The 22,178-nt window shown below is 37.1% G+C and overlaps 1 protein-coding gene across 1 annotated transcript in view; it reads left to right on the top strand.

Moving 5' to 3' along the window:
* pth1r (parathyroid hormone 1 receptor) overlaps positions 1-22,178 on the top strand; it is a 95,689-nt gene that overhangs the window by 19,440 nt on the left and 54,071 nt on the right. Inside the window, exon 2 of the mRNA XM_034183649.1 lies at positions 20,231-20,333. Coding sequence (XP_034039540.1) covers positions 20,231-20,333 — 103 coding nt within the window. The remainder of the gene's footprint in view (positions 1-20,230; positions 20,334-22,178) is intronic.

The raw sequence follows: 22,178 nt of genomic DNA, 5'->3' as shown, positions 1-22,178 counted from the left end.
AAATGGGATCTCAACATATTAAAGCATTCATATATGAATTTGTGGTGGGCAAAAATGTCTTGACTTAATACTTTTATTTTTAAAACAATAATTTGGATATTATCTATATTAAAAGCCAAGCGGCCTCTGTGCACATGTATGCGTGTGTATGACCTCCATCAAGGATGAACTGGAGATAGCTGACATTTTGTATGTTCAGCAAGACAATGCCAACATTTTTCAGCAAGACAATGCCATTTTGTATGTTCATGTATTTTGGGTCAAGGATGAACGCTGCGAAAATGGAAAGTTGATAGGACTAATATTTTTGGAGAAATTAGGGATATTAAACAACAGTGAACGATGGATGTTGATAATTACATTCTGGACTCACACGCCTTTCCAGCAGGGGGAAGTAAATCATCTACATATTAAAAGCCAAATGACCTCTTTGTATGTGTATACATGTGCATGTGTATAACTTCAATCACAGAAAACCTTGGGTGAGCTGACATTTGTCGTTTGGTATGTTTATGTATTTTGGGTCAAGGATGAACATCACCAAAACAGAATATTGATAGGACTAATATTTTTTGAGAAATTATGGATATTACGTAACAGTGAACAATGGATGTTGATAATTGCATTCTGGACTCACATGCTATTCCAAATCATTATAGAAACTTTGCATAATTTATTACCACCCTTGAAAAATGTCAGCTACCTATTTGATAAACACTACCCAATCTAGAGCCCATGGATCCCCACGGGAAACATGCTAGCATTTTTTTTTATTATTTCTCACCTCAGAAATATGTGTTCTTTATAAATATGATGTTTTATTGCAGCTGGTACTTAGATGTGTGTGTTTTTGAGGTAACAAAATTTGACCTAATAAGTTTTAGCTTCACTATGTTGGTTAACTGTGAGGAAGAAAAAAAAATGTCAGCCAAAGATGGGAATGTTCTTTTATCTCCAGTGAGTACACGGTGCCAGAACTTATTTTCCTCACGTAGTTCAAACATTTGGGATGTTGCCTTCATCTTCACTCCTTCTTTTCTTCAGTTTCTTAACGTCCCATCAATTAGGTTCTGCTCATCTTAGAGTTCATTACGACAGTGTGCCACACTGGGATGTGAAGATGAAACCGGGAAAATTCCTGTGTGGAGCTGTGCAGACAGCTCTAATAAGTTGCTTGTGAATAATTGATGCTAATCTTTGGATTCCTTGATGCTACTGGAGGCCACCATAGCCCACCGGTGGTCACCAAAGGCCACTGGGGTCACCAGTATCCATGAGAGGTCACTGGAGGCTGCTGGATCCCAGGTTTGCTTGTGAGACTCAATTTGTTCATTTTGTTCAAAGCTTCCAAAAGCGTTCTGTCGTCACTAGATGTAGAATATTTCAGGGAAGTCTTAAACCCGAAACATAAGGCTTGAAGCTTCATGGCAACTGTCCATAGATAATACTATAAAATTATAGACGTTTGAAGGCTGAGGTGAACCCCATCCTGACCAGGCCCGCATAATCACAGGTACACCAAAATCAAAAGTCTATAAATACTTTATTATATGGTAAACAAGAAAATTAGGAAACTGAAACTGCTTTGCTCTGAGTACCCCATTGTACCCCATGCTTTGTCCCCTGTTTACAATGAGGTACTCAGATCAAAGCAGTTTCAGGCTTTTGTTCATGGTAATGAGTCATTCACCCCATCAGGAGAGGCGTCAGTCCCATCGTTAGGAGGGACAGCTACCCTGTCATTAGAAGGGTGCTAACTAGAGCACAATAGGTGCTAATTAAAGCAGTTGTTTAGTCACTAGCCTATAGCAATCTGCCTTTCGGTAGGAGGCGTCTGGTTAGGTTTAAAACTCCAGCTTTTGTGGCTTCTGTTTGTTCTTCTCTACAAGGGTCAGACAGAAGTCAGACTACCAGAGCAAGAATTTTAGCTGAGGAAGCTTCTGCGATTTGAAGCGAAACGTCCTTGCGTCAAGCAACCCAGTCCAATCAAAGATTCAAGCTTCTCTACTAATACTTCACCGACTGACATCCCATTGACAGACTCGAGATGCCTGTTAAGTCCGTGATGAAGAGTCATCAGGCTTGTTTTCTTATAAAATTCATCATTCCCCTGTCTAGTTTCCACGTAACATCGACCGGGTACTCCGTCAAGCATTCGTCTGTCATAAGTTTCAAAGTTGGGTGCATGTCCCTTTACAGTGGCGCACTTGCGAAACAGGTTGGCTGCTGACTGTGTATTTCTGCATGTGTTCTTCACATCTTTTTCATGTAAAATTCATTTTAAGTCAGCGTCGCTAACAGACGCAAACCTACCTTCTGCCATCTTGTCAACAAACTGACAGTAGGCATTGTATCGCGTTATCTGATTGGTCATTATCGATAGAAGGTGTCGCTCGATTAGGTAGCGCTATGCTGCACGCAAAGTGTACTCGTTTCGCACTCGAGGTCTACTCGGCTCCACGAACGGTCAACTGGGCGTGTGGTACAGCTCAGAAAGTGGGGAATGGGCCAATCAGAAGTTGGCAAATCCCATACCATATAATAATGTCACTTGTATAGCTGGATGTCATTGAACTGTAAAGAAATGGAAATGCAATTTTGCTTTCTAAATGCTGTCATGCAGTTGACACATTTGAGTCTTCCTGCTTTTCCATGCAGCTTTGTGGCACACATTGTGGTGTGAAGGTGTGAAGTCTGCTTCAGCCACTGTTCCTGACTTGCCTTCTGTAGGTTATGAGTCGCTCGCTGCCATCACCGGTCAGTTAACATGCTGGCTTGAATTTTCCAGGGATCAACATGAGATTCAGCTCAGAGGCAACTTGTATTGGAGAAAATACCCCTCGCACAATGTGCCATTATGCAGAGTGTCAGTGCGTTTGTGATGCAGTGGCTGAGAAGCTCCAGTTAGCAGTTGGATTCTTACATTTTATGTCAGAAAAAGCATATCTTTGCATTTGATTTTATTCTCATATTAACTGACGTGTTGGTCAGGTCTGAGCGTCTCATAGCGTGTGTGCTAATAGGAAAAGCTTGGGTTTCGCATGCACAGTAAGGTTACACCGCTGCTGTGTTTGACTCAGGAAAGGGCTTGTTTTCATGACTTCCCTTGACCTGTGCTTTTTCCCCCCTCCTTACTTTTCCACATGTAGAATGCCGGGGTTTGTGCAACTCAATCCCACTTTTATACTAAAAGAGATACAACTGATATTTTAACGATGTCCTCGGCCCGAGATGAGCTTCAGAAATCAGAAAGCTTTGCTCTGCAAAGCCTCACATTGAGTTTGTGACAAGGTTTTTCTTTCATCTGCCTTTATTTTAACCTTGATGACTCTATGCTAGATTTAAAGTCGCTGTCTGGTTGTTGTTTTTTTTTATTATTTATTTATTTATTGCAAGTTGGACCTTCAAAAAGTGAGGAGTTTGACAAAGATCAGGCACTTGCAGTATTTAACTGCTGGATCTGATGGTTTTATTCACAAATCATGAGCTGCATGTCAAATAGTGGAGATGGTTCAGTGGCGAACGGTTTCTTCCGTCTGCAGGAAATATTCCTGGAATTCAAGAGCAGCTCAGTTGAGTTGACTTGTGAAAATTCTCAGCTATGACCACGCATTGACTGGAGGTTCTGCTGAGTTCTGCCCCCACTGTTCCAGAAAGGATTGCATATCAAATTTACAGGAAACCCCCACACCACCCTTGAAAATTGAGTTTGCAGGGTCGGACTTCACACCTGTGAGTCAGTCGTTCACGTGATATGCACTCATTTCCAATGCTGAGACAGAAGCATTTCCCTGGAACTTTACTATGGCCAATGGCAAAATCCACTAGTGTGTTTAATATATATATATATATATATATATATATATATATATATATATATATATATATATATATATATATATATATATATATATATATATTGAGACCTCTTTTGCAAGGGAGACCCGGACAATTATTTCCAGTTTCCAACACAATTTCCAGTTCATCTAACCTGCATGTCTTTAAATGTGGGAGGAAACCGGAGCACCCGGAGGAAACCCACGCAAACACGGGGAGAACATGCAAACTCCACACAGAAAGGCCATAGGTGGGAACTGAACCCATGACCTTCTTGCTGTGAGGGAACATCGCTAACCACTAAGCCACCATGCTGCCAACTAAATAAATAATAAATAAATATCTCAAACTAACTCAGACAAAATAATTTCAAGTTTAAACTGAAATTACAGTTTGTTGCCTTTTACCTTGCCACAAGTCAATATTAAAGCTTCAGTGTGCAGGATTCAGTGCCATCTAGTAGTGAGGTTGCAGATTGCATTTCTGCAACCACAAACAACTGCACTGTTTCCCTTCACATTGTTGTTTCTTTGACCTTGGCAATCCATGTTCTCTTACCTTGTCTCGTGATAGGTAACATGTATGATGCTCTGTTTGTGCTGCATCGACACTGCAGCCTCCATGAGTGGACCTGCTCCCATGTTGATATGAAGGGCTCATTCTGACCTTATGAAAACACACTGATTTTTTTGCTGTAGGACATTATGAACACATGATGAGATGATATGAATGCTATATTCAGTTTCTGTTCTTAAACAGCCATAAATCATACACATCAATATAAAGGACACGTTTACGTTATCATTGTTAGCAAATGAACCTCTGAGTGCTATATGATTGCTTTATTTAAAAAAAATTGCTGTTTTGATCAAATAGTTTGGGAAGAGTCTTTAAGACGTGTCCAACTTTTACCAGAGGCCATCAAATATGGCCATTGAGTATTGCGAAGACCTTGCGTCCCTCTGTCCATCCGTCTGTCTGTGCTCAGTATACGTCCAGTCCTTTTACTGCAGTCTTCAAGTTCACAGGGAACATTTTAAGACACACAGACCTTGGACAAGTTCAAAGAAGGCTAACCTTAACCTATTTTAAGACTTTAAAAAAGTCACATTCTGTTTCATCTTTTTTTTTTTTTTTTTTTGAGTGGCGGAGGTGACAGCCAATCAAATTAGAGTGGCACCGTGACGTCAGTGGCAGGTCTCTCTAAAAATGCTTCATATATGTGTTTATATAACATGTTTCTCATATATTCTGTAAAATCTACCAGTCACAGGCTGGTAGCTAGCTGCAAACTCCATTTTTTTTTTGTGTGTAAATATAACATCTTTCTCATGTATTATGTAAAAGTTAGTGAGAAATAAACACTTCTAAAACTGAAAATGCTGTTTTTGGAACCTCATAACACCTCTGGAGTCATTTACAAGACATTTTGTGGATGCTAGCATGGTGACATCACAGGCTGATAGCTAACTGCAAACTCTGTTTTGTTTGTGTGTAATTATAACCTCTTTGTCACATTATGTAAAATCTAGTGATAAATAAACACTTCTAAAACTGAAAACAGTGTTTTTGTAACCTGATAACACCTCTTGAGTTATTTACAAGACATTTCGCGGACGCTAGCATGGTGACATCACAGGCTGGTAGCTAACTGCAAACTCTGTTTTGTTTGTGTGTAAATATAACCTCTTTGTCACATTATGTAAAATCTAGTGACAAATAAACACTTCTAAAACTGAAAATGCTGTTTTTGGAACCTGATAACACCTCTGGAGTCATTTACAAGACATTTTGTGGATGCTAGCATGGTGACATCACAGGTTGGTAGCTAACCGCAAACTCTGTTTTGTTTACATGTAATTATAACCTCTTTGTCACATTATGTAAAATCTGGTGTCAAATAAACATTTCTAAAACTGAAAACAGTGTTTTTGTAAAATCTAGTGTCAAATAAATGCTTCTAAAAATGAAAACAGTGTTTTTGTAACCTGATAACACCTCTGGAGTCATTTACAAGACATTTCGCGGACTCCAGCATGCACACTAACGCCCACTAACTCAAAGCTAATTCACGCTCTTGTCAAAAGCTCCTAAATGCAAATATTGTATATGATTGATTGATTGATAGAGGGGCTTTGTTGAACATGTATAAATTGTAAGTAAGACAACAGGAGCTTAATAATTAATGTAAATAACAATAAATGTATAATTATCATTATATATACACTAGCTGAGTTAACCATTCTATGCACAAGTAATAGAGAAGAATTTTAGCCATGTTATTGTATATTTCATGTCACTTTAGTTAAGGTGTTGCATAGAGCAGCTTGTGACATTCATGAGACACAAGTGAGTGATTAAAAAAAAGGTGATTGCATGTCATATCACTGTAATGCTCTGGCATGCCGTACACACCATGTACATTTTAAGGGTCTGTAACTCCAGATGTCGAGATGCTGCCTTGGTCACGGGCAGAGAAAGGAGCAGAGCCTAAATAAGCATGTTTTTGACTGTGGGGAAAAAAAACCCACACAGATAGAGATAGAACATGCAAACTCCACACAGAAAGGACCAGGCGGGAATTGATCCCACGATCACTGCTAACCACTCAGGCACTGTGCTGCCCACGTACCAGCACTTGATGTTGATACCCTCATGAGATGATGAGAGACAGGAGACTACAACAAGCTTTGTTCATGAGCTCTATGTATTTCCTGATACAAGCAAGACAGCACAAAAGTAATCCTTTTTAAGAAAGGCCAAACAACTGAAGCATCACCTCCCACAGGTTTTACCAAGTTATTAAATATTATCACACATATATTATCAGACAGGGCTTTGAAGACGGTCTTCTTTAGTTTGTGCCTCCCACCCGTCTTGTAGCTTTTTGCATGCGTTCGGAAATGGTGAGAGTGACATTAGTTCAAGTAAGAGATCTTGATTGTGCAATTTTGGTAAAAGTCACATTGGGCAGTTATGAGACGGGATGTCAGTCCGTGAGGTGGAAACTGAGACAGACAAAATGACCACAATAGAGGGAGGGGGCACAAACAGAACTCATAAATAATGTCGGGGGGCAAGGTCCAATTGTAGCCTGGCTGTGAAATAGAGTTCAGATATATTTTACACAATTTTTGATGTGAATAACCTCTTGATAAATTAGCTTTATTGCAAAATATCTTAAATAAAAAATTATGGGTATATGTACAATTTTTTATGTTTTATTGTTATTAATATTATTATTTCACACTTATAATAAGAAATTGATTTGGTAACAGATGTTCAGATTCAACATGCTAACATTGGGTGTGTGAGGTTTGTTACCAAGATGCCTGCATTTTTTTTTTTTTAATAGAGTTAACTGATTTTGCATCTCATGCTCTCTTATATATAAATTCTTATTTGCAAAAGCTAACACTGTACATGTTTCGAATGCCACAAAATATAATTAAGTTTGCTTGCGTCAAATTATCGAATTTGTCAGTTTTATTTGTGATTAATCAACTAATCCTTCAGTCAAATGCACCTGATATTACATTTTCAAAAAGTAGTTTTTGTTGTTGTTGTTGTTAGTTTTTTGCAATTAAAAGTCTCTATTAAAATTGACTAAGCAAAAAATCTTGAGACACTAGATTCAGAAAATATTTAGTGTTTTTCTGGATAAAGTATTCAGAATTGTTTTGAGATAACTGTCCTTTGCATAAATTACATACACCTTTCAGTGCTGAAGATGTATTTTGAATGACTTCCTTAATCTTAGAGAGAAATGGAAAGAAGGACTATGTTCTGTTTAGGCCTGAGTCCCAGTGTAGGTGATTCTCGGTCAGACTTTCTGGCAGGTCTACATATCAGCAGCCTAACTCCTTAATCACTGAGCTACCTGCTCTACAATCACGAAGAGAGAGAAAACTAACAAATTAATATGTTCAAACTTCTTTTGATGTTTAGGTTTAATGAGAATAAACCTTGTGGAATTATAGGAGAGTTTGATGTCCAAAGGATGATGGATTTTACTTCATTTCACCTGCACTGCTGAGGACAAAGATGTAAGTGGCGCATATTCAAACCCAGAACTTTAACAATGTACGGTGATAATAATAGTACTTTGCTAATAATGTGCCATATGTACTTTGTTATCAGAAAGGGTAAATTCATTTTCAGTCCAGGAAAAAGGTTTTGAGTATTTGTATTATAAAGGTGAATATGCTCAAACTGGTATTTTTTTTCCCCACCAGATCTGGATCATAATCTGGATGTGGACCAAAATCCACCGATAAATAGACAATCACAGGAAAGATATGGGTTTATTTTTCTCATGAAGACTGGTGTATTAATGATTCCTGATTACTGAAGTTTCAGCCTAATCGAGGAACTGTGATCTTGATCCTGACCTTTGATAGTGTTTAGTGTCAATTCTGATTGCTGATCTTTGATGCTTGAGATAGATATTTGATCCTGATTGCTGATCTTTGATATTGATTACTGACTTTTGATCATGATTGTTGTACTTTGATCCTGGCTGCTGACCTTTGATGTTGATTACTGTGCTGTGATCCTGATTGTTGACCTCTGATCCTGATTTCTGACTTTTGATCGTGACTGTTGTGCATTGATCCCGACTGCTGAGCTTTGATGTTGGTTGCTGTGCTTTGATCCTGATTGAGTACCTTTGATCCTGATGGCCAAACTTTGATGTGGATTCACTTCTTTGATATTAATGAATATGACCTTTTGATTGTGATTGAAGACCTGTGATCCTGTTTGCTGACCTTTTGATATTGATCGATGTGATCCTGTTTATTGTGCTTTGATCCTGATTTTGAACTTTTGAAGCCAATTGCTGACTTTTGATCCTGATCTGTGTGCTTTGAACACAATTGCTGACCTTTGATCATGATTGCTGACCTTTGATCTTGATCAAAGAGCATTGATCCCGATTGCTGTGTTTTGATATTGATTATACCACTGAGCAGAAAGTTTCACTTTTCAGTTGAGTTGAATTCAATTGAATGGGAAAGTGTGTCCAAACCTTTGACTGGTACTGTACTTGGTGAAGGCAATAAAAGGATTGTAAAAACCTGATTCATTAGAATCTCATTTTCTTATAAACTACAGGAGACCACTTAATGTGTGTGTGTGTGTTTTGTTTTTTACTGGAGACACATCATCCAAAAGCCTGTTTTTATCCTCCACATTAACTGTGACTAAAACGTGTACACAGCACAGTGTGTTGCAGGAACCATTTGCTTTATTTTGGGAGAACAACACAATCACATATACATTTCCACGTGAACATGTATGCTGCTCAAAAGTACACGCAATGTTTCCATCAAGGACAAAAGTGCTGTTATTCAGGCTTACGACCAGAGCAGGGTATAATTAGGAACTAAATGCTGCTTTAAGTCAGAATGTGGTCTGCAGGCATTTCCAAGGGACAACCAGTCTTGTGGTTTGTGGTTTTTATCATCAAATGCAAATTGCACAGTTGAAGAGGAGTGGCACTGACTCATAGAGTTTATAATATCCAGGAACCTCATCCGCTAAAACATTCATGCGGTGCAACATGTCAAAAGTAACATATTCATGTTTTTTTTCCAGATAGTGGACAGGCCATTAAAAACAAAATTCAGCAGAGTTATAATTTTCTTGACCCCGCTCCTATTTTGTGGAGAAAAAGTCAAGGAAAGTCTAAAAGCCCTCGAGATTAAATTTTGAATCGATGCCAAAAACAAGGAAGGAAATGTTAGTCTACGGTGTAAAGAATGGCAAATGACCAAAACAAGTACACAAAACAAACATATGGCTGTATTCCCATAATAGAGCCGCTTTACAGCAACTAGAGTAAATATTATCTGTGCATTATTTATCATCTATATGATGAAGTGTGATCTGGAAGGCAAAGTCTCATTTTTATGCAGCCACTCTCCTGAAAAAAAATTCTCATCTTCACTGACGGATCGCCTCATAGAGAGAAGCTTTATTGAAGCGATACAGAAAATGAATATGGTTTGTTTTTCCAGTCAAACGTTTCACATTTTGAAACTTGGAAGCAGTGAAGTAAGTTTTTGCATCTTCCTTCTGCTCCTCACATGTAAAAACTCTTTAAATGGTGTTAAATATGATTTTACATTTAATGTGGACTTTGACCTGAAAGGAAAAACAGAAAACTCATTAAGTCATTTGTGAAGATGTTGTAATTACAGTAAAAAAAAAAAAAAAAATTATGTTTAAAAACATGGAACGAGTGAAGTAAGAACATGTAAAAACACTTTCAATGGCGTTAAATATGATTTTATATTTAACGTGGACTTTGACCTGAAAGGAAAAACAGAAAACTCGTTAAGTCGTTTGTAAAGTGAAGATGTTGTGATTACAGTCAAAAAATGTTATGTTTAAAAACATGGAACGAGTGAAGTAAGAACATGTAATAACACTTTAAATGGCGTTAAATATGATTCTAAATTTAATGTGGACTTTGACCTGAAAGGAAAAACAGAAAACTCGTTAAGTCGTTTATAAAGTGAAGACGTTGTGATTACAGTAAAAAAAATTATGTTTAAAAACATGGAATGAGTGAAGTAAGAACATGTAATAACACTTTAAATGGCATTAAATATGATTCTAAATTTAATGTGGCCTTTGACCTGAAAGGAAAAACAGGAAACTCATTAAATCATTTGTGACGTGAAGTTTAGGTTCAGGTCATTTGATTTTTAAATGGACCACAATGGAAATATGTGTTTTCACTTTCTTGTGTCATCCATGTATTTTTAATATATTTACAATTATATTATGTTCTTACACTGAACTTACTAAATAAAATCACACATGCATGCATATACCTACACAGATGCCACTTCACTTTTAATATATAGATGATTTACCGCCCCCTGCTGGAATGGCGTGTGAATCCAGAATTAAATTAACGTCCATTGTTCACTGTTGTCAGCTAATATCCATAGTTTCTCCAAAAATATTAGTCTTTTCAACTTTCCGTTTTTGTGGCGTTCATCCTTGACCCAAAATACATGAGCATACCAAACAGAAAATGTCAGCTCTCCCCAGTTTCTCAGTGATCGAAGCCATACACACCCACACATACACGTACACAGAGCCCACTTGGCTTTTAATATATATGTATATGTGCTGCTTATTGCCTCAGTAATATTAGCGATAACCTCATCAAACTCTCCATACTTGGTAGTTCACGCCAATTCGTGCTAATATAGAAATTAAATAATACTAACATTTCACTCAGCATAAATACCGGAGCAAAGACTTCTTAAAATACTCGAGTAAAGACTCTGATCAACCATGGCAGCCATCCTGCCCCCGCCGCCTGAAAAATTTGAATTCAAACACACAAGACAGACCACTGCAGATGGCCAAAAAGCAAGTATGGTCTGCACATGCATAAACCCTCCATGCTAGTTGGTGGTGCTAGTCTGTGTAGGTGAATGTGAAAGTAAAACCAAAAGTCATGGAGATCTAAATTCCACCCTGCTCAGCGTGCCGCTCTTGTTGGAGCGACAACACACAGAATGCGTCTCTTCCCAGATAGATCTCTTTCAGTGCAGCTTCTTGTTTTGACTTTAAAACCCTCTGGGGTTGGCCCCGTCGTATATGATGGCGGAATACAAGTTTTATTAAATGATACACCATTTTGTAATGGCATTAGGTAGTAACACTTTTTTTTGCTGAAAAGTACACTCCTAGGATTTTTGGTTCAGCTGTCCACCATACTTGTAGTCCTAATAATAAGCTGTGTGATGACGTGCGCAGTGTGAGTGTCCAATCGGAACTGGTTCACCGTCACATGATTTTCCAATATCCAGTCGTAGGGCAGAGCAGTCTCACATGGTAGACCAAAGATTGTTTGTAGAAGCGATGTGTTACTTGTTGGCATGTGAATGCTGTTTGAATAGCCCTCTGACTGCTGGCTCCAATGAATAACAGCACACAATTATGCATATGAATGGAAGTGATCAGCATCAACAACCTCACGTGGTGAACCAAAGAGTGTCAGTAGAAGAGATGATTCACTACTTGGGCAGTGAATATTGTTGAATAAGCCTCTCTCACTCTCACGCGTAAAGTTCCATTTACGCATATGAATTGGGGGGTGTGTGTGTGTGAACAGGGCCTGAAACTGTGAAGATAGGTTGTTTACAGTGCAGGAACACATTCCAAGAGGGAGTCAACTCCATGGAAGTGCAAAGTTTGTGTCGTAAGCCTTTGTGTAATAGCAGACTGAAATTGCTTTGAGATGTGGCATGAAGACAAACAAAACGCATAGACCATTTTGTATATATTGTTCAAAATGCGCATTTATGTTTATTATTAGAACCTTTATTTTGTACATTCTTTTGTACAAGACCCCAGACTACATTTATAAAGTGTCAAAATAGTTGTTTATTATGGTTTGCTATGTGTTTTGAATAAATGTGTGTGAAAACGTTTTCCACTTTATTTTTTCCTTTCTTATTTCTGATTGTAAACCTTTATTACACTTATAAAACACCACTATAGCATATACGTATATTCTGAAAGTACAGATTGTCCTGGAAAAAAGAGACATATTACTTGATTGTGGGATGCAGGGTGAGCTGTTAACAGCAATAATAAAACATTTATGCCAGGCAAGTTATTGTTATAATTTTATTGGTAAATTTTGGAATTAATTTAGATCAGATATACTCATTATCTCACAGGAATATATCACAATTATCTGGGAACTACTTTTTGCGCAGAAATTCATCAAGCACTTCGGCCACGGGCGCGTACTAACACAGTATATCCAGAAACTGCATAGTTGTTCAGCCAAAACGAGAGCATCCACTTTTAGCTTGCCATAGGCTAAGCTAGTGGTGGCACGCGTAAGAGTATGTCTAAATTCAGATCAAAGCAGTGTTTGTTCACCATTTCTACAGCACTCCTGCTGGTCACTTCTAACAACTAGTGGGCCTCCCCCACCCCATACCCCCCTCCCTGTTAAAAATATGTTTTAAAAAACCATCTACGTCCATGTTTATAAAGACTTTCATAACAGGTTAATAAAAGCATTTGTTTACCTGTGTATATGTAGGCAATTAATCATTTGCACTTAGACTGTTTCTAAGTGTGACACCCCCCATCCTCTCTAATGTGCAAATCATAGCACAACAAACTTCAACCCCCACTCCAAACCACTTAAAGGTACACTTGTGTAGTCATTTTTAAAGATTTTTTTGCACATAATGAATAATAATTACGACCATAATCAGATTCTAATACTTTTAAAAAATAAGATATGTAACGTGCACACACAAGGTGTTGTTTGGACATAATTTCATGATTCAATAATTTATTATTATTACTAACACGTTGTCCGTGGGGATCCATGGGCTCTAGATTGAGTAGTGTTTATTATCACCACTGAATCACCACGCATGCACACAGAGGTCACGTGGCTATTACTACATAGATTATTATCACCATCATCATCATCGGGTTACTATTTGTAATACATAAGAATAAAGTAACTTTGCAAAAAACCCAGGAGTTTCATATGCTAAATACCATAATTATGTCGTGAATTATTATGAAAATGAGTGTAAATTACCCGCGACCCGAAGCAATTGAAAATGAGTGAGTGTGACTATAAATTAAAGATACCTATAGAGGGGAAATACTCCTCAAATTGAGAGATTTCAAATGACGGCACTATTCATAGTGGAACTGCACAGACAGACAGACAGACAGACAGACAGTTGAGGTGGACTGAATTTGGATAAGATTTTAGTGCTATATTATAGTTTTTTGTTGTCTTGTTTGCACATTTTCCTTCTATACGGCTCATTGTTACCAAATTACAAGTACAAAGTATTAACTAAGCATAGCACCATTTGCATTTATGTTGTTTAAAAAAAGGACCTGCACTACAACTGTTGCATTCCATTTTTATATTATATGGCCTTGTTTTGTAATGTTTGAATGTAGTACATTTTTATTATTCATAGTGTGGGAGCTGTCAGGACTTTCTAAAATATTTTCACAAAATCTGAACAGGAACTCTTTGTTTTTTTATTTATATTCTTTTTATTTGTTGTTTTTGTGTGTGTTTGTGTGTTGGTATGTTTGTCCAACAATTAAACATTAAAGGTCTGTCACATGGCTGTTGTTCATTAATGCATAAGGTGGTGTGTGTGTGTGTGTGTGTGCGCACAGAGGGGTGGGGAGGCAAACCATAATCTCTCTTAGAGCACCAAAATGGCTCGAGCCGGCTCTGATCAACAGAAATAAATGGCTTCAAATAACCCCTTTTTTCTCCCCTGCTTAAATTCAGACCAAAATAAGAGCAGACATTTCCACTGACTAACAGTCAGCTGGGACTGAATCATCCCGAACCAGAATTAACTACAAGGAGAACTTACCAGTAAGGTGTTACTTGGAATACAGGGAAGACTTTGGCGCTGTGTTTGATTCACAAGCGTGTAATTAAATCCACCATCAGTCATTAACTTTATTCATTTCAAATAAAGGTTAATGTAGCTGCCTTGAAACCACATAATCTTCAGACAAGAAAATGTCAAAGGTCCTTTGGGAAAGATCCTTAATCCCCGTGTTGCGCCTGGTGTGTGCTTGAGTTTGAAGTATGCAGCTTGCTGACATCCATGTGTGTGAATGTGAAGCATCATTGTAAAACACTTTGAATCTGTTGAAGAAGCATAATTGTGCATTAGTTGCTCAGCCACTATCAGAGACTTTGGACTGGTTCCCAAGTTCAGCAACACTCATTTGTTAATGATTAGCCGCGCCCCCTACTTGATAAAACAGGTGGGTCAGAGCTCGGTCATACCAGCACCGATTCAATGGAATTCCTGCAAATCATTTATATGCAGAAGTTGATTGAATTTGTGGCGCCTCTGCAAAGATTTCAACACGTTTAAACAGCTGAATCTGTACCGAATTTGGTCCAAGTGGAAACTTTTGACAGTATTGATGCATTTAAAAGCATGGCTATGGAATACTCTGATCAAAGTCCTCTCCTTACAAATAGGAGAGTGTTTCTCTTCACATACCCTTTGCCACAGATTAAACATGACTTAGCATGGTGACACACAAACATCTCAGCATGCATTGGCATTAGAATACTATCAATGTGTGTTTCACCATAAATATGCCAGCTATGGACTATTTATCGTTTTTATACCTGTGTGCGACAGGGGTATGATTTTCTTACTCAGTTGCCATGAATCCTCTCTTACCAAATCAGAGACTTTGATTTTTAACAATTCCACAGTTCTTCCATCCCCTCAGGTTAAGACTGTTGTTCTTGATGGTCCATTACCTTTAAAGGAATAACATCATTACATATTTCCACCAACATATCATCAGTTGTTTTCATCCATCTCTCACGTCCAACAGTTCTATGTTCTTCTTACATTTCATATTGTTGACCATGATTCTCTTCTCTCTGGTCTTTTCCCCAAAACTGTTCCAAAAGCTTCAACTGGTTTGGATCTCAGCTGCCTAGATCAAAAGACCCCCTCCATTCTCTTCCAATCCAATTTTTTTTTTTTTTTTTTTTGCATTATCTTGCAAAATCATACATCAATTTTTCAAGATAATGCAAAATGTTTGTGCAGTGCAATACTTTTCACAGGTAACACAATAGTTTTGTGTTTGCATCCTCATAGTAAACTACTGCATCGAGAAAAGATTTTTCAAAATTATTGCAAGATTGTATAAAAACGTTTTACATAACCTTGCAAGATAATGTAATAATTTAGTGAGACAATGCAAAATATTTTTGTGACGCAATATTTTTCACAGATGATACAAGAGTTTTGCATTTGAATTTGGGAGCGTCTTATAATAACTACGAGTACATACTACAAAGCATTTTTATTTGTAAGCCACTAGTAAATGATTTGCTCATCATTTTAAAACAACTGTTCATTTACATTCATTCTTATCAGTAAGTCAAACACATTTATAGATGTTTTGTTCTTACTGAATAAGTTCGCCTAAAGTGTATAACTGAAAAATTGCTGCATTTAGCAATGGTTAATACATCATTTATTAAGTATGAAATTTCAGTTAATAAACATGTTTTAGGACAACATATTTACCAGGAACAAAACATTTAATTGTGTTTTTAAACAACTTACTCATAAGAATTAATGAATGAACAACAGTTTACAAATGATGATCAAAGCATTAACTAATATTTCATAAATGCTTAAAAATAATTAATATCTGGTTTATGAATCAACTTAATAAATGTGCTTATTCAACAGGAACAAAACATTTATGTGTTTTCAAATGATGTACCAATGAGAATTCATGCATGAACAATTGTTTACAAATTATTAACAAACCATTAACTAATGGATTACAAATGTTTAACAAATAGTGTGTAGTTATTATAAAGTGTTCCCAAATATTTGTGTGACAATAGTTTTCACGGATAACACAATAGTTTTGTTTGCAATGTCATAAGAAACTGTTACATCACACAGACATTTGGCAAAAGTATGGCAAGAGTTTGTAAAAAAAAAAAATCAACAAAGCTGTAACTGAATTTTTTTTCTTGACGTCCTTTTTACAAATTATAAGAATATAGTAGCAAAAAGAGATTGCATATAAAAACGAGAAGTATTTTTAAAAGTGGATATTGCACAGATCCCTATGTGAACGCTCACTAACAGAACTCTTTATTTGTGTCCTTTTTCGTATTATTGGCCAAACATGTCATACATTTATGATATTCTACACATTTAGTTTTAGTGAAATTTTAAATTCTGATCATTTTACTCCACTTTAACCTTGACCCTGAACTGAAATAAGTAGGTTCAGAAAACGGATTTATATACTACACAGTGTTACGAGAGCATGTAATTTTATGTACTTATATAGCACCAAATCACAGCAAAGCTGCTTCAAGGCACTTCACACAAGTAAGGTCTAACCTTACCAACCCACAGAGCAAACACACAGGCGACAGTGGTAATGAAAAACTCCCTCTGATGATATTTAGGAAGAAACCTCAAGCAGACCAGACACAAAGGGGTGACTCACAGCTTAGATCATACTAACAAAAACATTTTTAACAATACAGAGGAACATCAGACGTCCAGCGAGCATGACAGATGACTGACTTATGACGCCATGAATCTTTAGCTTTCACTGAAACAATGAGGTGTTGTTGACTTTTTTTTTTTTTTTTACTTTTGTGCTGTAAAGTGAAAAAAACTACCTTCCTACCATTTGACGCTAAATGAATGGAAGACATTGCAGGAAATGAAATTGGTCAACCACATTTTTTTTGGCAAAAATTCCATCAACAATCATGCCTCTTGGTAAGCTTCTTAAACTTGTGCCCGTTTTTTGATTTCCCCTTCAAAATGTAACAAATTTAACACTTAAGTACTTAGGAGTTCAACCTTGACAACTGAATATGCATTGCAGCCTCTTGCTTTAAAACTAGCGGCACGTCACGCGCGTGGATCAGTGGCGTCTCGACGCAGTCGTCTAAATACAGTTACACTCAGTGCTGCTTTTATAACCTTGCAGAGGATTTCAGTTTAAGCCGTCAAGCCGCAGTTTGTGACAACAAATAGAAACCTGTGGCTCATTCCAGTTTGTATTCTAGCAACCAGTGATGAAAACACACGTTTATACAGCGTGCAGTTTTCTCATTTTCATACTGGCAAGCGGTCAAATGTATTTAACAAAAAGAATACTGTGTTTTGGGACGAAATGCAGTAAATAAGAATGTCCATATTCCTGCCTGTGAGCGACGTGTTTACTTTAGAGGTTTGGACTCCAGCCAGCGGAGGAGGAGTAGTTTTCAGAAATAATCACGGAGCGCACTTTTTACCCAGGATTCACGCTTTCAAATGGTAAATGATACATTTCTTCTCTGTCGCATGAAGGAGGAGTCTGCAGACGGGGGAGAAATTCCTCCAGTTTGGAGAAAAGTGTCTGAGCCTTGCGTTCATTTAATGTTGAAATAATTGATTTTTGTATATTGACTCAAGAACGTCAAACTCCACAGTTTCCTGTCAGAATATTTTGCATCCGGATTGAGCGTTCCTCCGTTTTTATTGGTTAAGCTTTCACCTGAAGTAACACCAGTCAGTTAGGGGGATGAAAATAGCCTTAATGTCTCAGTGGAATATTCTATATTAGCATAGTTAGTACAGTAAACAGGTCGTATCTATCCTTGTTCAGCTGCGGTTAAATGTTGTTCCATCTGTGGTTGTTTGCTGAGCAAAGCCTTAAACATCTTCATTCTGTAACCTCATTCAGCTCAAACTGGACATCCTTATTTCAGGGTAGTGAAAATATTGATGGACTGAGGTATTATGGTTTTGCGTGGAGCAAACCCACAAAGGTTTGATATTTACATTTTCATTTTAAGATCATAGACAATGTATTCACATCTCCATTTTTGCACAACTTTAAAAATGCTGTTTTTTAATGGTTTTAACAGAAACCACTAAGGGCATAAAAATGCTAAAGGTTTCGATCACTGTAGTAAGCAATTTTGAGTGTTAGTTTTATTTCATTTACATTTTTTTTCATTGAAGTTCAGAAACTGAACAAATACAACAGCGTTATGTGTTTAGTTGCAGTTTGGATAGCTTGGAAAATAAATTATTGCTCTTATATCTTTTGTAAAAGTGATGACAAAGACAAGACTGCATTATTTTATTTATATATTTTATTTTTTTTATTTTATATTATATATATATATTATATATTATTTTTATATATTTTTTAAATATTTATATATTTTTTGACTATTTTGGGAGGTCATGCAAATTATATACCGAAAGATCATGTGTTTTTCTTACTATAGTGATCGTACCATATGCAGTAACCCCACACAGACACACACACAGTACCTCAGCCAGTATTGCATTGTACAGAAACAGTATTTTTGCAGTACAAGTGAATGAGGAAAATGCTGTTGGTCAGTAAAGCAGCAGTACCGAGATGCTGCTACCTTTTTTTTTTTTTATCAGATCCACCTTATTTATCATACAATACTATACTGTTTGTATTTCTTAATGATTGTAAATAAAGTCCAAGACATATTCAATGACTTGGAAATGTTCATCCATCCATCCTCCGACTTGTCTAAAGAAAACTGGCTGTAAAACTGATGATTTGTTTGAAAAAGTAATAAGTTTGTCCAATTACTTACGAGTTCTGAATATGGCTGTAATTCATAAATGATGAATCTAAATGTATTTATTTTTGTTATGCCCCTTGAATTAAAGCTGAAAATCTGTCCTACACGCACATCTGGATTGTTTCATTTCAATTCCACTATAGTGAAATTAAAATTATTATGTTACTGTCCAAATACTTATGGGTCTGACTGTAAAAACTCACTATGGTAAGACCTTCAGTTAAGATCTGCATTTGATTTGTTAGCCTTCAACCTCTCTGTATAGTGATCATAACACATTTACATTAATGTTTGTCTATTGCAAGGTCAGGATCTGGATCAGGATCATTAGCTTGTGTCTCACTCTGTTAAACATCAACATGGCAATTTTCGAAATAGTGACGTTTGTTATGACCATAAAGTGATCTGAGGTTCAAACAGGAAGCCTGCAGTGACCTACAAGAGTGGAAAATGTCTCCTAAGGAAAAACCACACCTGAACGACAGTGACACGGCACACAGACTGTTTAAAACTGAGGAAATGTCTAAAAAATCAAATAGGTTGGTTATAAAATGGTTTTTTGTGTCTGTGCTATAATGTTGTCACATCTGATTAGTGAACACTTAATGGGTATGACCACAGGATTCCACACTGGAAGGATAACCAACAAGGGAAACTAGTCCTGTTTAGTCGAGGACAAATTGTGTTTTTATTTTTTGTCCTTTTTGTCAGTTAAGATGTGGGGAAAATTATGACTTGACTCAAGAACACTTTGGTGCCCTCCAGGAACAATCTAATCCGAGCTTCTCGATGCATAACTGATCGTTTAATGATAACTTTGAGTTCCAAGGCCTGTCCACAATATTATGACCGGGAATTCCACAAATGTTTAGCGGATTGTAAATTTTTGAATATTACCCAATCAAAACCTGAATGTTTTCTTGAGATTCGAATGATATTCTCAATGGAAAGGAGTAAAAAAAAATGCTGTGGCCTGGAAAAGACACTATTTCGGGTTGGATCCGGCCATATATATGACATTTTTATAGAAAGCATTTTGAGCGTATGGAGCCTTGGCAGAGGTTTGCACTCTAACCAGGACTCTTCTGGGTGTGATGGGCTTTGTAAGTGTGGATTTGAGGTTTACAGAATTTTGTGTTTGTCAAACCTGATTTAATAACAGCTGAATGTATCCTGTCATTAATGTCACACCACTGTCCTCCCACACAGGTTTGTGCAGATGATGTGCTCACAAAAGAGGAACAAATCGGTCTGGTGTTCAAAGCCAAGCGGAAATGTGAGGGCAACATCAAGTCAAAGGACAAGATACCCGGTGAGTGAAGAAATCATAGATTATATTACAGATCTTTAAAGGGGTCCTATTAGCTATTACAACCCCAATTCCAATGAAGTTGTGATGTTGTGTAAAATGTAAATAAAACAGAATACAATGATTTGCAAATCCTTTTCAACCTATATTCAACTGAATATACCACAAAGACAAGATATTTAATGTTCAAACTGATAGACTTTTTTGTTTTTGTGCAAATTTTTGCTCATTTTGAAATGGATGCCTGCAACACCTTTCAAAAAAGTTGGGACGGGGCAATAAAAGACTGGAAAAGTTGATGAATGCTCAAAGAACGCCTAACTGGAAACAGGTGAGTGTCATGATTGGGTATAAAAGAAGCATCCCAAAGGGCTCAGACATTCACAAGCAAAGATGGGGCGAGGTTCACCACTTTGTGAACAACTGCATGAAAAAATAGTCCAGCAGTTTAAGAACAATGTTTCTCAACGTTCACTTGCAAGGAATTTAGGGATTCCATCATCCACAGACCAAAATATAATCAGAAGATTCAGAGAATATGGAGAACTTTCTACACACAAGTGGCAAGGCTGAAACCCAACATTGAATGCCTGTGACCTTCGATCCCTCAGGCTGCACTGCATTAAAACCCAACATCATTGTGTAAAGGATCTTACGTGGGCTCAGGAACACTTCAGAAAACCATTGTCAGTTAACACAGTTCGTCGCTACATCTACAAGTGTAAGTTAAAACTCTACCATGCAAAGCGAAAGCCATCAACAACATCAAGAAATGCTGCTGCCTTCTCTGGGCCCGAGCTCATTTGAAATGGACAGACTCAAAGTGGAAAAATGTGCTGTGGTCTGATGAGTCCACAGTTCAAATTGTTTTTGGAAATTATGGACGTTATGTCCTCCAGACAAAAGAGAAAAAAGACCATCCAGATTGTTACCAGCGCAAAAGTTCAAAAGCCAGCATCTGTGATGGTATGGGGGTGTGTTAGTGCCCATGGCATGGACAACTTACACATCTGTGATGGCACCATCCATGCTGAAAGGTACATCCAGGGTTTGGAACAACACATGCTGCTATCCAAGCAATGTCTTTTTCAGGGACGTCCCTGATTATTCCAGCAAGACAATGCCAAGCCACATTCTGCACATGTTACAACAGCGTGGCTTCGTAGTAAAAGAGTGTGGGTACTAGACTGGGCTGCCTGCAGTCCAGACCTGTCACCCATTGAAAATCTGTGGCGCATTATGAATCGCAAAATACGACAACGGACTTTTGAACAACTGAAGTCGTACATCAAGCAAGAATGGGAAAGAATTCCATCTAAAAAGCTTCAACAATTAGTGTCCTCAGTTCCCAAACACTTATTGAGTGTTGTTAGAAGGAAAGGTGATGTAACACAGTGGTAAACATACAACTGTCCCAGCTTTTTTGAAATGTGTTGCAGGCATCCATTTCAAAATGAGCAAATATTTGCACAAAAACAAAGTCTTTCAGTTTGAACATTAAATATTGTGTCTTTGTGGTGTATTCAATTGAATATAGTTTGAACAGGATTTGCAAATCATTGTATTCTGTTTTTATTTACATTTTACACAAGGCCCCAACTTCATTGGAATTGGGGTTGTAGAAAAAAGTAATGTAAAGCCATCAGAAAAAAATGGGAAACACTCTGGAAAAAAAAAAAATCAGGTCTGATAACAAATTTATTTATTTATGTAAACAGAATTTTTAAATCTACCTGTATACAACTGAATGTTTTTGATTTTAGCATTATTGATTATTAAAATGTTGTAGTGAAAGAATTTTGATGAAGGAAGAGTATATTTCTACAAAGGAAAATAAGAAAAAAGAAG

Source organism: Thalassophryne amazonica, chromosome 12 (assembly GCF_902500255.1).
Source record: "Thalassophryne amazonica chromosome 12, fThaAma1.1, whole genome shotgun sequence".
Lineage (NCBI taxonomy): Eukaryota > Metazoa > Chordata > Actinopteri > Batrachoidiformes > Batrachoididae > Thalassophryne > Thalassophryne amazonica.
Note: the sequence above shows the minus strand (reverse complement) of the source record. Positions and strands in the feature narration are given on the sequence as shown.